The sequence below is a fragment of the Mustelus asterias genome, chromosome 7 (genome assembly GCF_964213995.1).
Source record: "Mustelus asterias chromosome 7, sMusAst1.hap1.1, whole genome shotgun sequence".
Lineage (NCBI taxonomy): Eukaryota > Metazoa > Chordata > Chondrichthyes > Carcharhiniformes > Triakidae > Mustelus > Mustelus asterias.
Window position 1 is genome coordinate 76,313,634 of NC_135807.1, and position 14,083 is coordinate 76,327,716.

Here is a 14,083-nt window from a genome sequence, read left to right on the forward strand (position 1 = left end):
AAACTAGCTTATTTTTAGGAATTGACTGAGCTTGTCACCTATTTCCTGACTGACTCAGGAATGGCCTCCGTTAAACTATTTGGAGGCTAGATTTGATCCCAAAGTTCTTACATTTTTTTAAAATGCCAACCTGAGGATGAAAATAAGATGATTGTAATGTTTTGCAGTTTGGTATAAATGCAAAAGTTAACAGTTATATAAATAAATTTCCCATGATTACAGTTGTTAAAGACAAATATAACAGTCTTTTCATTTTGATATTGTTTTAATCTTAATAGGTGCATAGATTCTAAAATATATTTTAATTTTTTTTAGGATGCATCCTTTCAACAGTTGTTAGTTACTCGCCAGCCGTGGACATTACCAAGTGATAATGACAGTGAAGGTGTGGATCTAGGTTCAGACAAATGTGAGTATATAATTCATAGAGACCTGAGACACAAGGGAACATTTCCACTCTTTATATAACTGCCAGTGGGAATGCCCAACTTTGATGGCAGCTGAATAATCAAAATGATGCAGCACTCCTGCTTCTCGTAGCTTGGAATGCCACTTCAAAAGGTGACATTTGTCTGCACTACCAGAGCTACTGCACTAATGGTAAAAAGCATGAAGTCTTCAGCTGAGTCCCCCTTTTGTTGCGTGCCCTTACAGATTGGCGATATGGTGGAATGCAGGTCTCTCATTGCAGCCCTTTATGATCCTACTTCAGATACAGGAGAGTCTGTAGCCAGATAATGAAAGTCACAATTATTACTGTTAAACTGCTGTATTTTTGTGAGCCTATATGTGTTCTCCATTGTGGCTGATGCTGTGCAGTCCCCTCACAATATTCTTATAGGCAATTCCAGAGCAGTAGGGGCACTCACTGATTTTATATGGCAGCAGTTTTATAATGAGGTGAGGAAAATCAACATTGATGTTAATGTTTTGAGATACTTATGCTTTAGCATTTCTTGTATGGTATACTCTAACTGTGAGCTCTTACTGTTTAGTTAGACAGATATTGTTCACATAGAATCTGAAAGGAAGTTAACTATTCAGTAAATATGTCTTTATCATTGAGATTTATCGACATTCACTGCCGAGGGATATAGAGGATTATCTTACCTGGTGAATGATGGTGTTGAAATTCAGTCACTATATTAGCAAGAGTAGACATAACTGCCTATGTCAAGACAACCTGAGGCACTCAGAGAAGCAGTCAGTAATTGGAGATCAATCTTACTACCTCCAGCAAGTTTATAGGTAACCTATCACCTCCAGACTGGATTATTCCAGTGCTGTTGGCTGTCTTCCCATCCTTACACTTAGAGCTCATCCAAAATTTTCTTGCCTTTTTCCTAATCCACACAAAGGGCAGAATCTTTACCTTACTAAATGTACAAGATTCTGAAGGGTAAATGCTGAGAGACTGTCCCCAGACTGGGGAATCTAAGGCCAGCACGGTGGCACAGTGGTTATCTCTGCTGCCTCACAGTGTCAGGGACCCAGGTTCAATTCCAGTCTTAGGTCACTGTGTGTGTGTGGAGTTTGCACGTTCTCCCCGTGTCTGCGTGGGTTTCCTCCGTGTGTTCCGGTTCATCTCTCAGTCCAAAGATGTACAGGTTAGGTGCATTGGCCATGCTAAATTGCCCCTTAGTGTCCAAAGATGTGTACGTTAGGTGGATTAGCCATGATAAATGTGCAGGGTAATGGGATTGGGTGGCATGGGATGCTTTTTCAGAGAGTCAGTGCATTCTCCATGGGCCAAATGGCCTCCTTCTGCATATATTCTATGGATACTAATACTGGAGGACCATCTCAGGACGAGGGGACAATCAGTTAGGACAGAGATGAGGAGACATTTCTTCACTCAAAGGGTTGTGAATCTTTGGAATTCTCAACTCCAGAGGGTTGTGAATGCACCTTCATTGAAGGGTGGCAGACAGATTTTTAGTCTCTCAGAGAATCAAGGGGTATCAGGAGCAAATGGGAAAAGTGGAGTTGAAACCCATGATCAGCCGTGATTGTCCTGAAGGTGGAGCAAGCTTGTAGAAAGTAGCAGAATGCTTGGCCATTGGTCTTGTAGAAGTGGGAGTCTCCCAAATGACCAGTGACAGAATTGAATGTTACTGAAAAGAGAGACATGTTGCTGAAGCTTTCCATCATGCACTCATCAGGACAAATGCAAGAATGCCAAATTTCAAAAGATTGCAACAATGTATTTGACAGGAGAAAAGGGGTGCTGATTGTTTGGCAAACCGATTCAGATTGGCTGAGGTGTTGGCATTGAGAAAGCAATGAGGAACTATTGGCTCCCCAGGCTTCCGGGTACTTCAAAAAAGGTGCAAGGCTCAATCACCTTCCTTCTGTGTGCAGGGAATGAGTGTCTGTGCATGAATGCACGTCACTCCCAGCAAGTATCAATGAGCCACGTACAAGCTCGACTTTTATGAGTCACATGATGCACCAGTCTTTGCATCTTCAGAGTCAGCAGCTGCCCCTTTGGAGACAGGCGACATGGTGGCACAGTGGTTAGCACTGCTGCCTCACAGTGCCAGGGACCCAGGTTCAATTCCCAGCTTGGGTCACTGTCTGTGCGGAGTCTGCATGTTCTCCCCGTGACAGCGTGGGTTTCCTCCGGGTGCTCCAGTTTCTTCCCACAGTCCGAAAGACTCGCTGGTTAGGTACATTGACCATGCTAAATTCTCCTTCAGTGTACCCGAACAGCCGCCGGAGTGTGGCGACTAGACAATTTTCACAATAACTTCATAGCAGTATTAATGTATGCCTACTTGTGACTAATAAATAAACTTTAAACAAGGCTATCTAAGGACATAGTTGATGACACCTGTGAGGGACTAAACCACTGCTGCAAAGAGAAAATACAACTGGAGCAATATAAGCACGAGTGATCAGAGAGCAAGCTGAAAGTGTGATTCAGGTGTCTGGACAGAGCTGGGGCATCCTTCATTTTGTACCCACAAGAATGTCCAGAATTGTTGTGGTCTGATGTATTTTGTACAAAACTGTGTGACAGAAAGGACCGGAGATTCAGGAGGGGGATGACAATGACTGGTCTGTATTCTCGGGGGGTACAAAGAGAAGGAGGGAGATGAAGAGGAGAAGCAGCAGCAACATGAGAAGAAGCCTGTTGTATCCAGGGTTCTTGCAGTTACTCACGTAGCTGCCAGCGAAGCCCAGACTCATCCAGGCAAGATTCAGCTAATCTAAGGTCATGAAGCCTAATGGCACAACAATGTTGAATCAACTGTAATCACTATGCTGCTCCCAAAGCATAAATCATTTCACAGTCAGAAATTCCCCAGCTCATTATTTGTCTTCCACTCTGGTAATGCCATTTTCCCCAAAGCTGCTGTCCAAAGTGAATGGGAGGAAACAATTGAATGACTGGATAAGGGAGACTTGAGATAAAGGGCATGATTAATTGAGAAGAAACTCCACTTCCTGGTGCCCTTTTTCCATCTTTCTTCTCATGGTGTACCTGGACTTCCCTGCTACCCAAGAGCTGGAAACACTTTTCTGCACTTTAGTGAGGAACTGAGGCTTCCCCCCATCCTATTTAAAGTGACAGATTGAGTCTGCAGCTCATTGCACAGAGCAAGCATACATTTAGTTGCCTACTATGCCTGATTCTCCATGTAAGTGGCCACTCTTTCCAAGGAGGTGAACATTAACACAAATGCCTGAAACACATTTCTGGGTAATTCAAAATGGAACAATGCTTGAGCATACTCATTTTGATTGCTTTTTCATCTGCAGTAGTTCTGGAAAAGGGTGATTTCTGCCACCAGTGAATTGGTCTATTGATTGTGCTGTAATTTCCAGAATCAGTCTATGAGCATAACAAGCCTGAGCACAACCTTTGTGTAACAAGGGAATTAAAGTCTTTTGGGAGTGGCAAGAGGAGGAAACTTATTGCTGCTGACACTGTCATCCCAAGAATGTAAATAGAATAGATAAAGATATTGGAGCAAGTGGCTCATGGAGCACAAGGGAATGGGAGGAGCAGAGAATGGCTGAACACCCTCTTGTTTTCTGCCAAGGCTGCAGAGTTGGGCTCCTTTGACTGAGGAGGCCACGGACTGAGGACACCCTCGGAAAAGGGTGTTCAATGAGGAACACGCCTGTGTACCTGATTTCTTTCCCAAGCTGTGCAGAAGTTGAGGAGGGTCACAAGTGAGGCCACATCCTTCAAATGCAGCAGCACCAGGATGCTTTCTCTGTTTTGAAGAACAGAAATCAGAATGCTGAAACCGAGACTGATAGCTGTATGTACAGCTGCATTCCATTTTGTTTTGCTGTTTTGAAACAATATGTCTTTCCAGGGGACAACCCGCTAGCAGATGTGCCATGGGCCATATCCATGAACTCAGACACAATAACCAGCCACAACTCGGCCTAGACATGTGCAATGCATTTGAGTGCCTTGTGCCTGTCCAGCACCATTCAAAGAGCACCAGGAAAATCATTGCCATAATGTCATATGGATTGTGGAAATATGGTTCAACTCACAATAACAGAATTAATTCAATATGTATTCATGTTCAAGAAATACAGAAAAACTAGCAGGGGAGGATATGTCCAAAAGAATTAGGATTTCAAAGAAGTTAAAATTAAATGGGGAAAACATGCATACAAGCGAGAGCTAAAACATGAGCACTGGGTTAATAAGGGAGTTAATAAGTTACAGACACCCAGTGCACATGAGGTAATACGGTGAATAAAGTTACAATAATAGTTGACCCCAACCTACCCAATATTAATGGACATGTAACAATAACGCCTCAGCTAACAACCATGGTATAACTGCGCTGCCTAATGCACTGAGGATGCTGTTCACTTTGGATAGACTTTGGGCTGCTGGCTGGTGGATCTCTCTCACTGCCCAACAAAATCCTTACCGGGCGGTCAGATTCATTTTGAGGCTTGATTTCCATACGGAGTGTGAATTGTAACGTTACGATCAGTACTGAAGGGCACCTGTAGCTTTTGAGTGGAGAGGAGGTAACTGGAGGGAGTTGGGGGTGGTGAAATCTGGAACCGAGCCAGGTGTTAGGATTTAAAGGCCCCACATACATTTCTATAGAAATTTCTTTTTATTATTCTCTGAGGTTTGCTGCAGTCCTTTTAAAATTCACTGTCAGATCACACAAGTATAAATAAAGTAGGAGATGGAAGTCCTTATAATATTGTTTCTTGGATTTTCGGATGGCCATTGACAAATGTCCGCATCAAAACAGATAGGTCACGTTCCAATTCCAATTCTCTTCCTGCACCTAGTGGTGCACTAAAGTAGATTTTTGTCTGTTTCCATAGCTAGTTATTCCTGGAACAGTTCACTAGTCTATCGCCAGGGGCTTATAGTTTGAGGGGCGCCACTCACATCAAGTGTGGCTGACCAGAAGTCTCACTTACATTTATCGCCTGCCATTGGCATTTTGAAAGGATTTGTATGTTGGCACATAACCTGTTTGACCACGCTATGAATGCACCTTCCTTGGCCATCAAGTTCTGAGGTGGGACTTGAACTCTGAGCTCTGGCTCAGAGGCAGGGGCACTACTCACTGTGCCACAAAACCTCTTAATGGTCATAATCCCACCATGCTTCTTTCCAGGGCAATTTGAGATTTTGAATTCAGTTAGAATAAAGGTACAACCTAACTGGTGTTGAAAATAAACTGATTCCCCAATGTTCTTTAAGAAGGGAAACTCAGTGGGTGGGATTTTCTGGCCCATCTGCCGGTGGGATCATCCAGTCCTGCCAAAGTTAATGGACCTTTGGCTAGCTCACCGCATTTGCTGTGCAGGGGCAGGAAAATCTTGGCCAATGTCTTCTCAGGCCTGACCTATGTATGATTCTTATACCATGCTTGACTTTTAAACTGCCTTCTGAAATGGCCAAGCAAACCACTTGTATCTAACCAGACCAGCCAAAGATGGACTGAATATCAGGTATGGTAGCACAGTGGTTATGTTATCGGGTTGGGGATCCAGGAGCCTGGATTATTCATTCAGAGACAGGAATTTAAATCCCTTTATTTCAGTTATGGATTTTAATTAAGTCTTATCAAAGCAACCATCAGTAATGGTGATGATGAAACATCTGGATTGTCATGAAAACTTATCTGGTCCATTAATGGCCTTTACACTCATGTTTCGTAGCTATTTTGATCCCTAGATCACACCCCCCCTATTTCAATGTCCTGCCCACCCCCAACCCACCCTGTTATCAAAATTAACTCACCCATTTTCTCTATAAAAATAGTTCTACAATTAAACACACATTTATTAATATTTTTATTTTAATTACTTAACATGAAACTTTGTCCTGGTGCTGAGCAATAATTCTGTTAAGATGTGGAGGTATCATTAACAAGCATACACACATCTCCTGATCAGTGCTTATTTACTGGCCTGCACTTTGTTTCCATTAGTATCATTGCTGCTTCACGTAAACAGATCATACTTAATAGAACTAACACTTCCAATGCTGCAGGGATAGTGGATTTTCAGCAGTGATATGACAGAAGGTGGCAGCTTAGCTTCATTTTTCTCACTTAATGGGGCTTGTAGCTCAGAGTGTGCAACAGATTGTTCTATTCTGAATGTCAGTAATGCCAGCTTAATCCACATCTCAAGAATCAAAATATTTCTTACCAATGTCCCTGCCCTCATCCTCACCCCAAATGGGTCGACATATTGTCAATTTTCCAACATGGATGAACAAAGCAAGACTGGAATTTATCTAGAAGTCATGGCCTTATTGTCTCCAGGTGAGTTGCTCGCACTACTTTGTGCACCACTGTCTCCAAGTGCGTTCATCACCTTCGGGCACTACTTTACGGTGACTCACCTTTGTGAAAATTCTGGCTGCTGCTGATAGCTGGGGGTCCACTTTCCCCTGACCTCAAATACCGCAGTATGGAGCTTTGCCAATTTAAGTATGGCTGTCACCATATTTAATTAGCTAAAATAAGGAACCACTTTTATTTACACATTGGTGAAAACCTTGAAACTAACTCACAGGCTGCGGATCCCCAGTTGAGAATGACTGCTTTAGGGAATGAAATCTGCCCTTTTGATCTGGTCTGGCATCTATGTGACTCTGGGTCCACAGCAACGTGGTTGACTCTTAACTACCCTCTGAAATGGCCCAGCAAGCAATTCAGTTGTATCAAAACTGCAATGAAAAAGTATTAGAGCTGTCCCACAGACTAATTAAGAGACAGCCTAACGTAATTATGCCCATTGAATTATTCCTTTCAGCTCCAAACTCCTCCATCACCATCCCTGTGTTGTCACACTAGCAAGACAGACACATAACCTAGTGCTGCATCCTGGCATACAGTTGGGAGGAAGTGGTCCTGGGAGTCTTCAATATTGACTCAAGTCCTCATGAAGTCTCACGGCATCAGTCAAACATGGGCAAGGAAACCTTCTGCTGTTGACCACCTCCCTAAGCTGATGAATAGAAACTCCTCAATGTTCAACACCCCTTGGAAGAAGTACTGAGGGTAACAAGGCCACAGAATCTAATCTTGGTCAATGAACACAACGTCCATCACCAAATGTGGCCCTAAAGCAGCATTACTGAAGGAGATATCTCCTATACTGGGTCTGTGGCAGCTGAGGAGAAAACCAACAACTTTGTCCTCACCAATCTACCCGTTACTGATGTATCTGTCTATGATGGTATTGAAAGGAATGATTATCACACAGTCCTTGCGGAGGTAAAGTCCTGTTTTCACACTGTGGATACGCTGTATTGCATTTTGTGGCACTACAACTGTGCTAAATAGGATCTATTCAGAACAAATCTAACAGGTTAAAATTGGGCATCCAACAGGTGCTGTGGACCCTCTGCAGTAGCAGAATTGTATTTCATTTTCATCATTATTAAACCAAGCAATCAATCTTAGTTCAACTGAGGAATGAAGCAGAAGATGTCAAGAGCAACACCAGCTTAAAAATGAGCTGCTAACCTGTGAAGCTACAACACAGCACTACATGCATGCTTAACTGCAGAAGCAGCATGCAGTAGGTGGACTAAGCAATCCCACAGCTGATGGATCATATCAGAACTAGTACGGCATTCACTCATGAACAGTTAAACATCTAACCAGCAGATGAGGCTCCATGAACATTATCATCCTCAATTGTGGTGGAGTCCAGCAAGTGAATGCAAAATACAAGGCTGAAATATTTGTGAACAACTTCAGCCAGATCTGCCAAGTGAATGATCCAACTCAGCTTTCTCCTGAGGTCTCCAGCATCATGTATATAAACTCATCTGGTTCACTAAAGTCCTTTAGGGAAGGAAATCTGCTGTCCTTACCTGGTCTGGCCAACATATGACTCCAGAGCCACAGCAATGTGGTTGACTCTCAACTGCTCTCAACTAGGGGTGGGCAATAAATGCTGGCCAGCCAGCGATGCCCAGGTCCATGAATGAATTTTTAAAATTCTTCAGCAAATTCAATTCATGGCTGTGGGTTATGAAGAAATGGCTGAATTCACTGGATACTGCAAAAGCAAAGATTTTAACAACATCCCAGCTGTAGTACTGAGGGCTCGTGCTCCAGACCTAAATACACCCATAGTCAAACTGTTCCAGTACAGCTGCAGCACTGGCCAGTACCTGATAGTTTGGAAAATTTCCCAGGCATATCCTGTCTTCAGCAATCCAATCTGACCAAGCACACCCCATTAGCCTCCTCTCAATCCTCAACAAAGTGATGGAAGGTGTCATCAACCTTGCTGACAAGAAACACTTGCTCCTCAATAACCTGCGAACTGATTCCCAATTTGAGTTCCACAGGATCACTCAGCTCCAGACCTCATCACAGCCTTAGCACAAACATGAGCAAAAAAGCTGCATTCTAGCAGTCAGAAGAGAGTGACTGCCCTTGATGTCAGGGCTGCTTTTCACTGAGTATTGCATCAAGGAGCCCCAGCAAAACTGAAGTTAAAAGGAACCTGGGGAAAATTCTCCACTGGAAAGCAAGATGATTGTAGTTGTTAGGGGCAGTCATTTCAGTTCCAGGACACCACTGCAGAAGTTATCACATAAACAAATGCAGGTTCATTAAGGAAAGCCAGCATGCATTTCCTCAGGGAAAATCATGTTACTTAAGGAAAAATCATGAAAATTGCTAAATCACTGCTCTTCACGGAGCACAAATCTTGTCCTCTCTCAAGAAATCAGTGTTCATCCTCCTGCAACTGCTTCTCTGCTAGTGTTCTTGTTGTTGCTTGGCAATCAGCCAGTCCATAGCAGGGGCCCAGAGCTGCTCAATATGGTCCTGCAGGATTATCTGCGTTCTCCCCAGTGAAACTCAACAGACTGCCACCAGCCATGCTATAACCACTGACATAGCACTGTGCAGGAACACGAGGACAGAATAGCACATGGAAAACAGGTACTAAGGGAATGCACAAGACATGATTCCATTTGGTTTTGAATGTTTATTTCATGGTGACTTTCATTTTTGTATTATCGTTTATGTAATGGCTAATTACAGAGGGAAGGTAATGTGTCAATACTCTTGGGAATGAGGTTACTGGGATCACATACAGATGAGTGCTTCAGCCAGAAAGAGGCTGCTGAGTTGTGTCTTTCCTTCATCTCCCACTTAATCCTGCTCTCTCCATGCTCCTGTTCCTCCGCTGTTCACCGTTAGCTGAAACTTGAAACACTTACTTGCAGAATGATAGCAACAGCCAGAAGAAATCAACCAACTACTAAACTGTACGTAGGGATGATACGTTTAAATATCGTCCTTCTCACTGGCTGAGCATGTGTCCAACTATGCAAAATTAAGAGAAGATTAAAAGAACTGGGGTACACAATTGAAAAATGAGGGGTCTCCCATTTAAGATAGAAATGAGGAGAAATCTTTCCTCTCAGAGGGTTATTAGTCTGTGGAATTCTCTTCCCCAGAAAGCAGTGGAGGCTGTGACACTGAAAATATTCAACGCTGAGTTGGAAAGATTTTTGATTGACAAGGGACTCAAGCAGTGGGGCCCACAGGAAAGTGGAGTTGAAACCACAAACAGATCAGCCATGATCTTATTGAGTGCAGGCTTGTGGGGTTGAATGGTTTCCTCATGCTAATTCTTATATCTTGTCAGCCAGCATATGTAAAATTTAAAAACAATTTGGAGACAGAAAATCTTGACTTACCACTTAGTTGTTGATAATTGGAAAATGTAAATATTCTAACTTGTAAAAGTTATAAGATATAGCGACAGATAGGAAAAAAGACGGATAGAAATATACATCCAACATCCAGGCACCAGACATAAACGGAGGAATATTCCCATCTTGCCCACCACGGGACCATGCAAAGGTCCACTGACCTCAGGCAGGATTTTCCGGTTTTGGGATGAGTGCGGCCGGAAAATCCCGCTCTAAATATTTGGGCTCTAAGATTGCACAGAACCAGTATCCTCAAAGAAATGCTATGGATTCAATTCTTGCATCCATCAATCCACATCAAGTTTGCTCTATCCTTAGCCACGGAGGAAGCTTATTTCATACTCAGTGTAGTACAATTCCTGAATAACACAGTAGGAGTGTGCAAGATCTCCCTCCTCCTGTTCACTACCAGACCAGGGTCTCCTAACGTAGCATCGCAGAACGAGTATCCTATTTAAACCTACCTGTTGCCTGTAGCCAAAGTGCACCACCCCTTTAAGAGATACTAGCTGCCTTTAAGCATAATCAATGAGACTTGGTTTTCTGCCCTCCCAAATAGACATACAGCCAATGAACAGCATGATCAGTACTGGCTACAAGCCTGAGTCACTGTAATTAGCTCCCTGCATCAATTTCACATCCTGACTTGGGCAGATGCCATCATTCTTTAATTGCCACATCATGGAATTCCCTATCCAACACCATCATGGGAGCCAGCCTTACCACAGGAATTGAGGTGGTTAAAAGAAAAGGTAGCCGTCATTACCTTCTGAGGGATATAATGAACCTGAACTAGTGCTGTTCAAATCCTGAGAATAAAAAGGTTCATGCAGTAACACTACAGCTGGATGTTATTTCAATTTACTTCATTTAAGCTGTACAGTTTTAATAGTGTTGCCACATTCCTAATGTCATTAGATGTGGAGTTGTACTCCATCCATGGATTCCTACCATAACTGTGGCAGAAGGCCAGAATTGCTCAGAGTAAGATTGGGAGCTGGGTATGCCAGGTCCTGACCTTAGCTGGCAAATCCCGATTAGGCTTATAAGGACTGCAACTTCCTTCTGCCCCTTTTAAAGCCAGCCATGTGAAAGAGGATAGGGTTGATCGTGGGATCTCCTACACTGTTGAGTTACTGTTTTTTCAACCTGTAATTGGAGCCAGCATAACATTGGAGACTGGTAGATCCACTGAGGGGGAAGGACAAAAGTGTACCTTGGTGACTGGGTTTCAAAGAGGTAAGTTTAAAATAAAAGCAGAAAGTGCTGGAAAAACTCAGCAGGTCTGATAGCATCTGTGGAGAGAGAATAGAACCTACGTTTTGAGTCTGGATAACCCAAGTGTAACTGCCATGATTGGTGCCCATGAATTTGCTGTTTCAAGATTATTGCCAGAATTTTGTTTAGAACAGTAGCAATAATCTGTACTTTCTGCTTCTTCAAGGTTTATGACCGAAAGCAGCGACCTTCAAGATAGACTTCACACCGATTATGCAACTGAAGACAAAGGGAAAGTTTGAATATCTTCTTTATATTGAATTAAAGCTACACAATTTTTAAATATTTTATAAGTACAATCACTGTTAATGAGGAATTATATAAGGAATATATTAGAATATGCCTTGCACTCACTGTGGCCTATTGCAATAAATCATTTCAATCAAGTATTAAGGGTGTCTAAAATTCTGTTAGAAAACCATGTAGCCTACACTGGGGAAATTTTAATATTTAATTTCAATGCATTGTCATAAATATTTATTGTACAATCACACATTTATTTCTACAGATCTTGCATAAATCATCGGTATCAATTGGATATCTATTCATTAAGTATAGTAAATATTTTTCATTTAGGAAGTTTATAGTAGACCTCAAACAACAGATCTATCTCTATAGTCGATTTATTGCTGATTAATGGTTGATATGGTGGTCTCTCCTTTAGCTATAATTAATATAAACAATGAAAAAAGCTTTTACTTGATTTAAAAAATGATATGTTTGGCAAAATAGCAATGTGTTTTTATTTTGTAATTAAGTTGTAAAATAAAACTTGAACAAAAAGACTATTGATTTAAATATCTAGGCAGTTATTGTAGTTTCCCTGGTTGTTGAGAATTACATGATGAGAATTAAAGTAAATTATTGAAAGCCATGGTACAAAGTTCTGTTGGATACTGTTATATTTTCCCACCTGGTTTTATTGGAAAAAATCTGATAATTTTTCTGCAACCTGAAACTTCCAAATGCAAAATTCTGTCATTATTATTTTCTCACTTGCTACAACACAGTTTGAATTGCATATTATGCTTTTAAGTACATCGGTACACTCTGAGGATTAAATGCAATTGCATTATGCTACATTAAAAGATATTTTCATCCTATGATTGCAATCATTTTTTCTATCATAGAAGACAGTGTTCCTCTAATTGCTCTGGAGTGCAAAGCCTGGCAGTTACATAAGACCATAAGACCATAAGACATAGGAGCGGAAGTAAGGCCATTCGGCCCATCGAGTCCACTCCACCATTCAATCATGGTTGATTTCAACTCCATTTACCCGCTCTCTCCCCATAGCCCTTAATTCCTCGAGAAATCAAGAATTTATCAATTTCTGTCTTGAAGACGCTCAACGTCTCGGCCTCCACAGCCCTCTGTGGCAATGAATTCCACAGACCCACCACTCTCTGGCTGAAGAAATTTCTCCTCATCTCTGTTCTAAAGTGACTCCCTTTTATTCTAAGGCTGTGCCCCCGCGTCCTAGTCTCCCCTGTTAATGGAAACAACTTCCCTACGTCCATCCTATCTAAGCCGTTCATTATCTTGTAAGTTTCTATCAGATCTCCCCTCAACCTCCTAAACTCCAATGAATATAATCCCACGATCCTCAGACGTTCATCGTATGTCAGGCCGACCATTCCTGGGATCATCCGTGTGAATCTCCGCTGGACCCGCTCCAGTGCCAGTATGTCCTTCCTGAGGTGTGGGGCCCAAAATTGCTCACAGTACTCCAAATGGGGCCTAACCAGTGCTTTATAAAGCCTCAGAAGTACATCCCTGCTTTTGTATTCCAAGCCTCTTGAGATAAATGACAACATTACATTTGCTTTCTTAATTACGGACTCAACCTGCAAGTTTACCTTTAGAGAATCCTGGACTAGGACTCCCAAGTCCCTTTGCACTTTAGCATTATGAATTTTGTCACCGTTTAGAAAATAGTCCATGCCTCTATTCTTTTTTCCAAAGTGTACAACCTCGCACTTGCCCACGTTGAATTTCATCAGCCACTTCTTGGACCACTCTCCTAAACTGTCTAAATCTTTCTGCAGCCTCCCCACCTCCTCAATACTACCTGCCCCTCCACCTATCTTTGTATCATCGGCAAACTTGGCCAGAATGCTCCCAGTCCCGTCATCTAGATCGTTAATATATAAAGAGAACAGCTGTGGCCCCAACACTGAACCCTGCGGGACACCACTTGTCACCGGTTGCCATTCTGAGAAAGAACCTTTTATCCCAACTCTCTGCCTTCTGTCTGACAGCCAATCGTCAATCATGTATAAGTCAAATTCTTTCCTGGGATCATGTGTGCCAATGACCAGCAGAATATATAGGATCAGCGGGTTGTTTTCTAGTTAAGTATTGTCAGCTGACATTCAAAAGTACTGGAGATGATCATCTATAATTCCCACCAGCTTCCACAAGCGAGAGTATCCTCCCACACTCAACATCCCTCATCTCCTAGATGTATTTTAGTGGCCTCTGTTGTGAGAAGGTTGACATTATCTATAATTAAAAACATTTAGAATTACCTGGTCTTTGGGGTTCAAACCATTTACCTGGCCTGACGGCAACGTCCAGGTGGGGTGTCAGTGACCTTAT

General features: G+C 42.3%; 1 protein-coding gene across 1 annotated transcript in view; it reads left to right on the forward strand.

Annotated features, from left to right (window-relative positions):
* Nucleotides 1-12,584, forward strand: part of c7h8orf34 (chromosome 7 C8orf34 homolog) — a 408,768-nt gene extending 396,184 nt beyond the window's left edge. Inside the window, exons 13-14 of the mRNA XM_078217096.1 lie at nucleotides 316-409; nucleotides 11,649-12,584. Coding sequence (XP_078073222.1) covers nucleotides 316-409; nucleotides 11,649-11,656 — 102 coding nt within the window. The 3' untranslated portion in view covers nucleotides 11,657-12,584. The remainder of the gene's footprint in view (nucleotides 1-315; nucleotides 410-11,648) is intronic.
* Nucleotides 12,585-14,083: the final 1,499 nt, after the last annotated feature.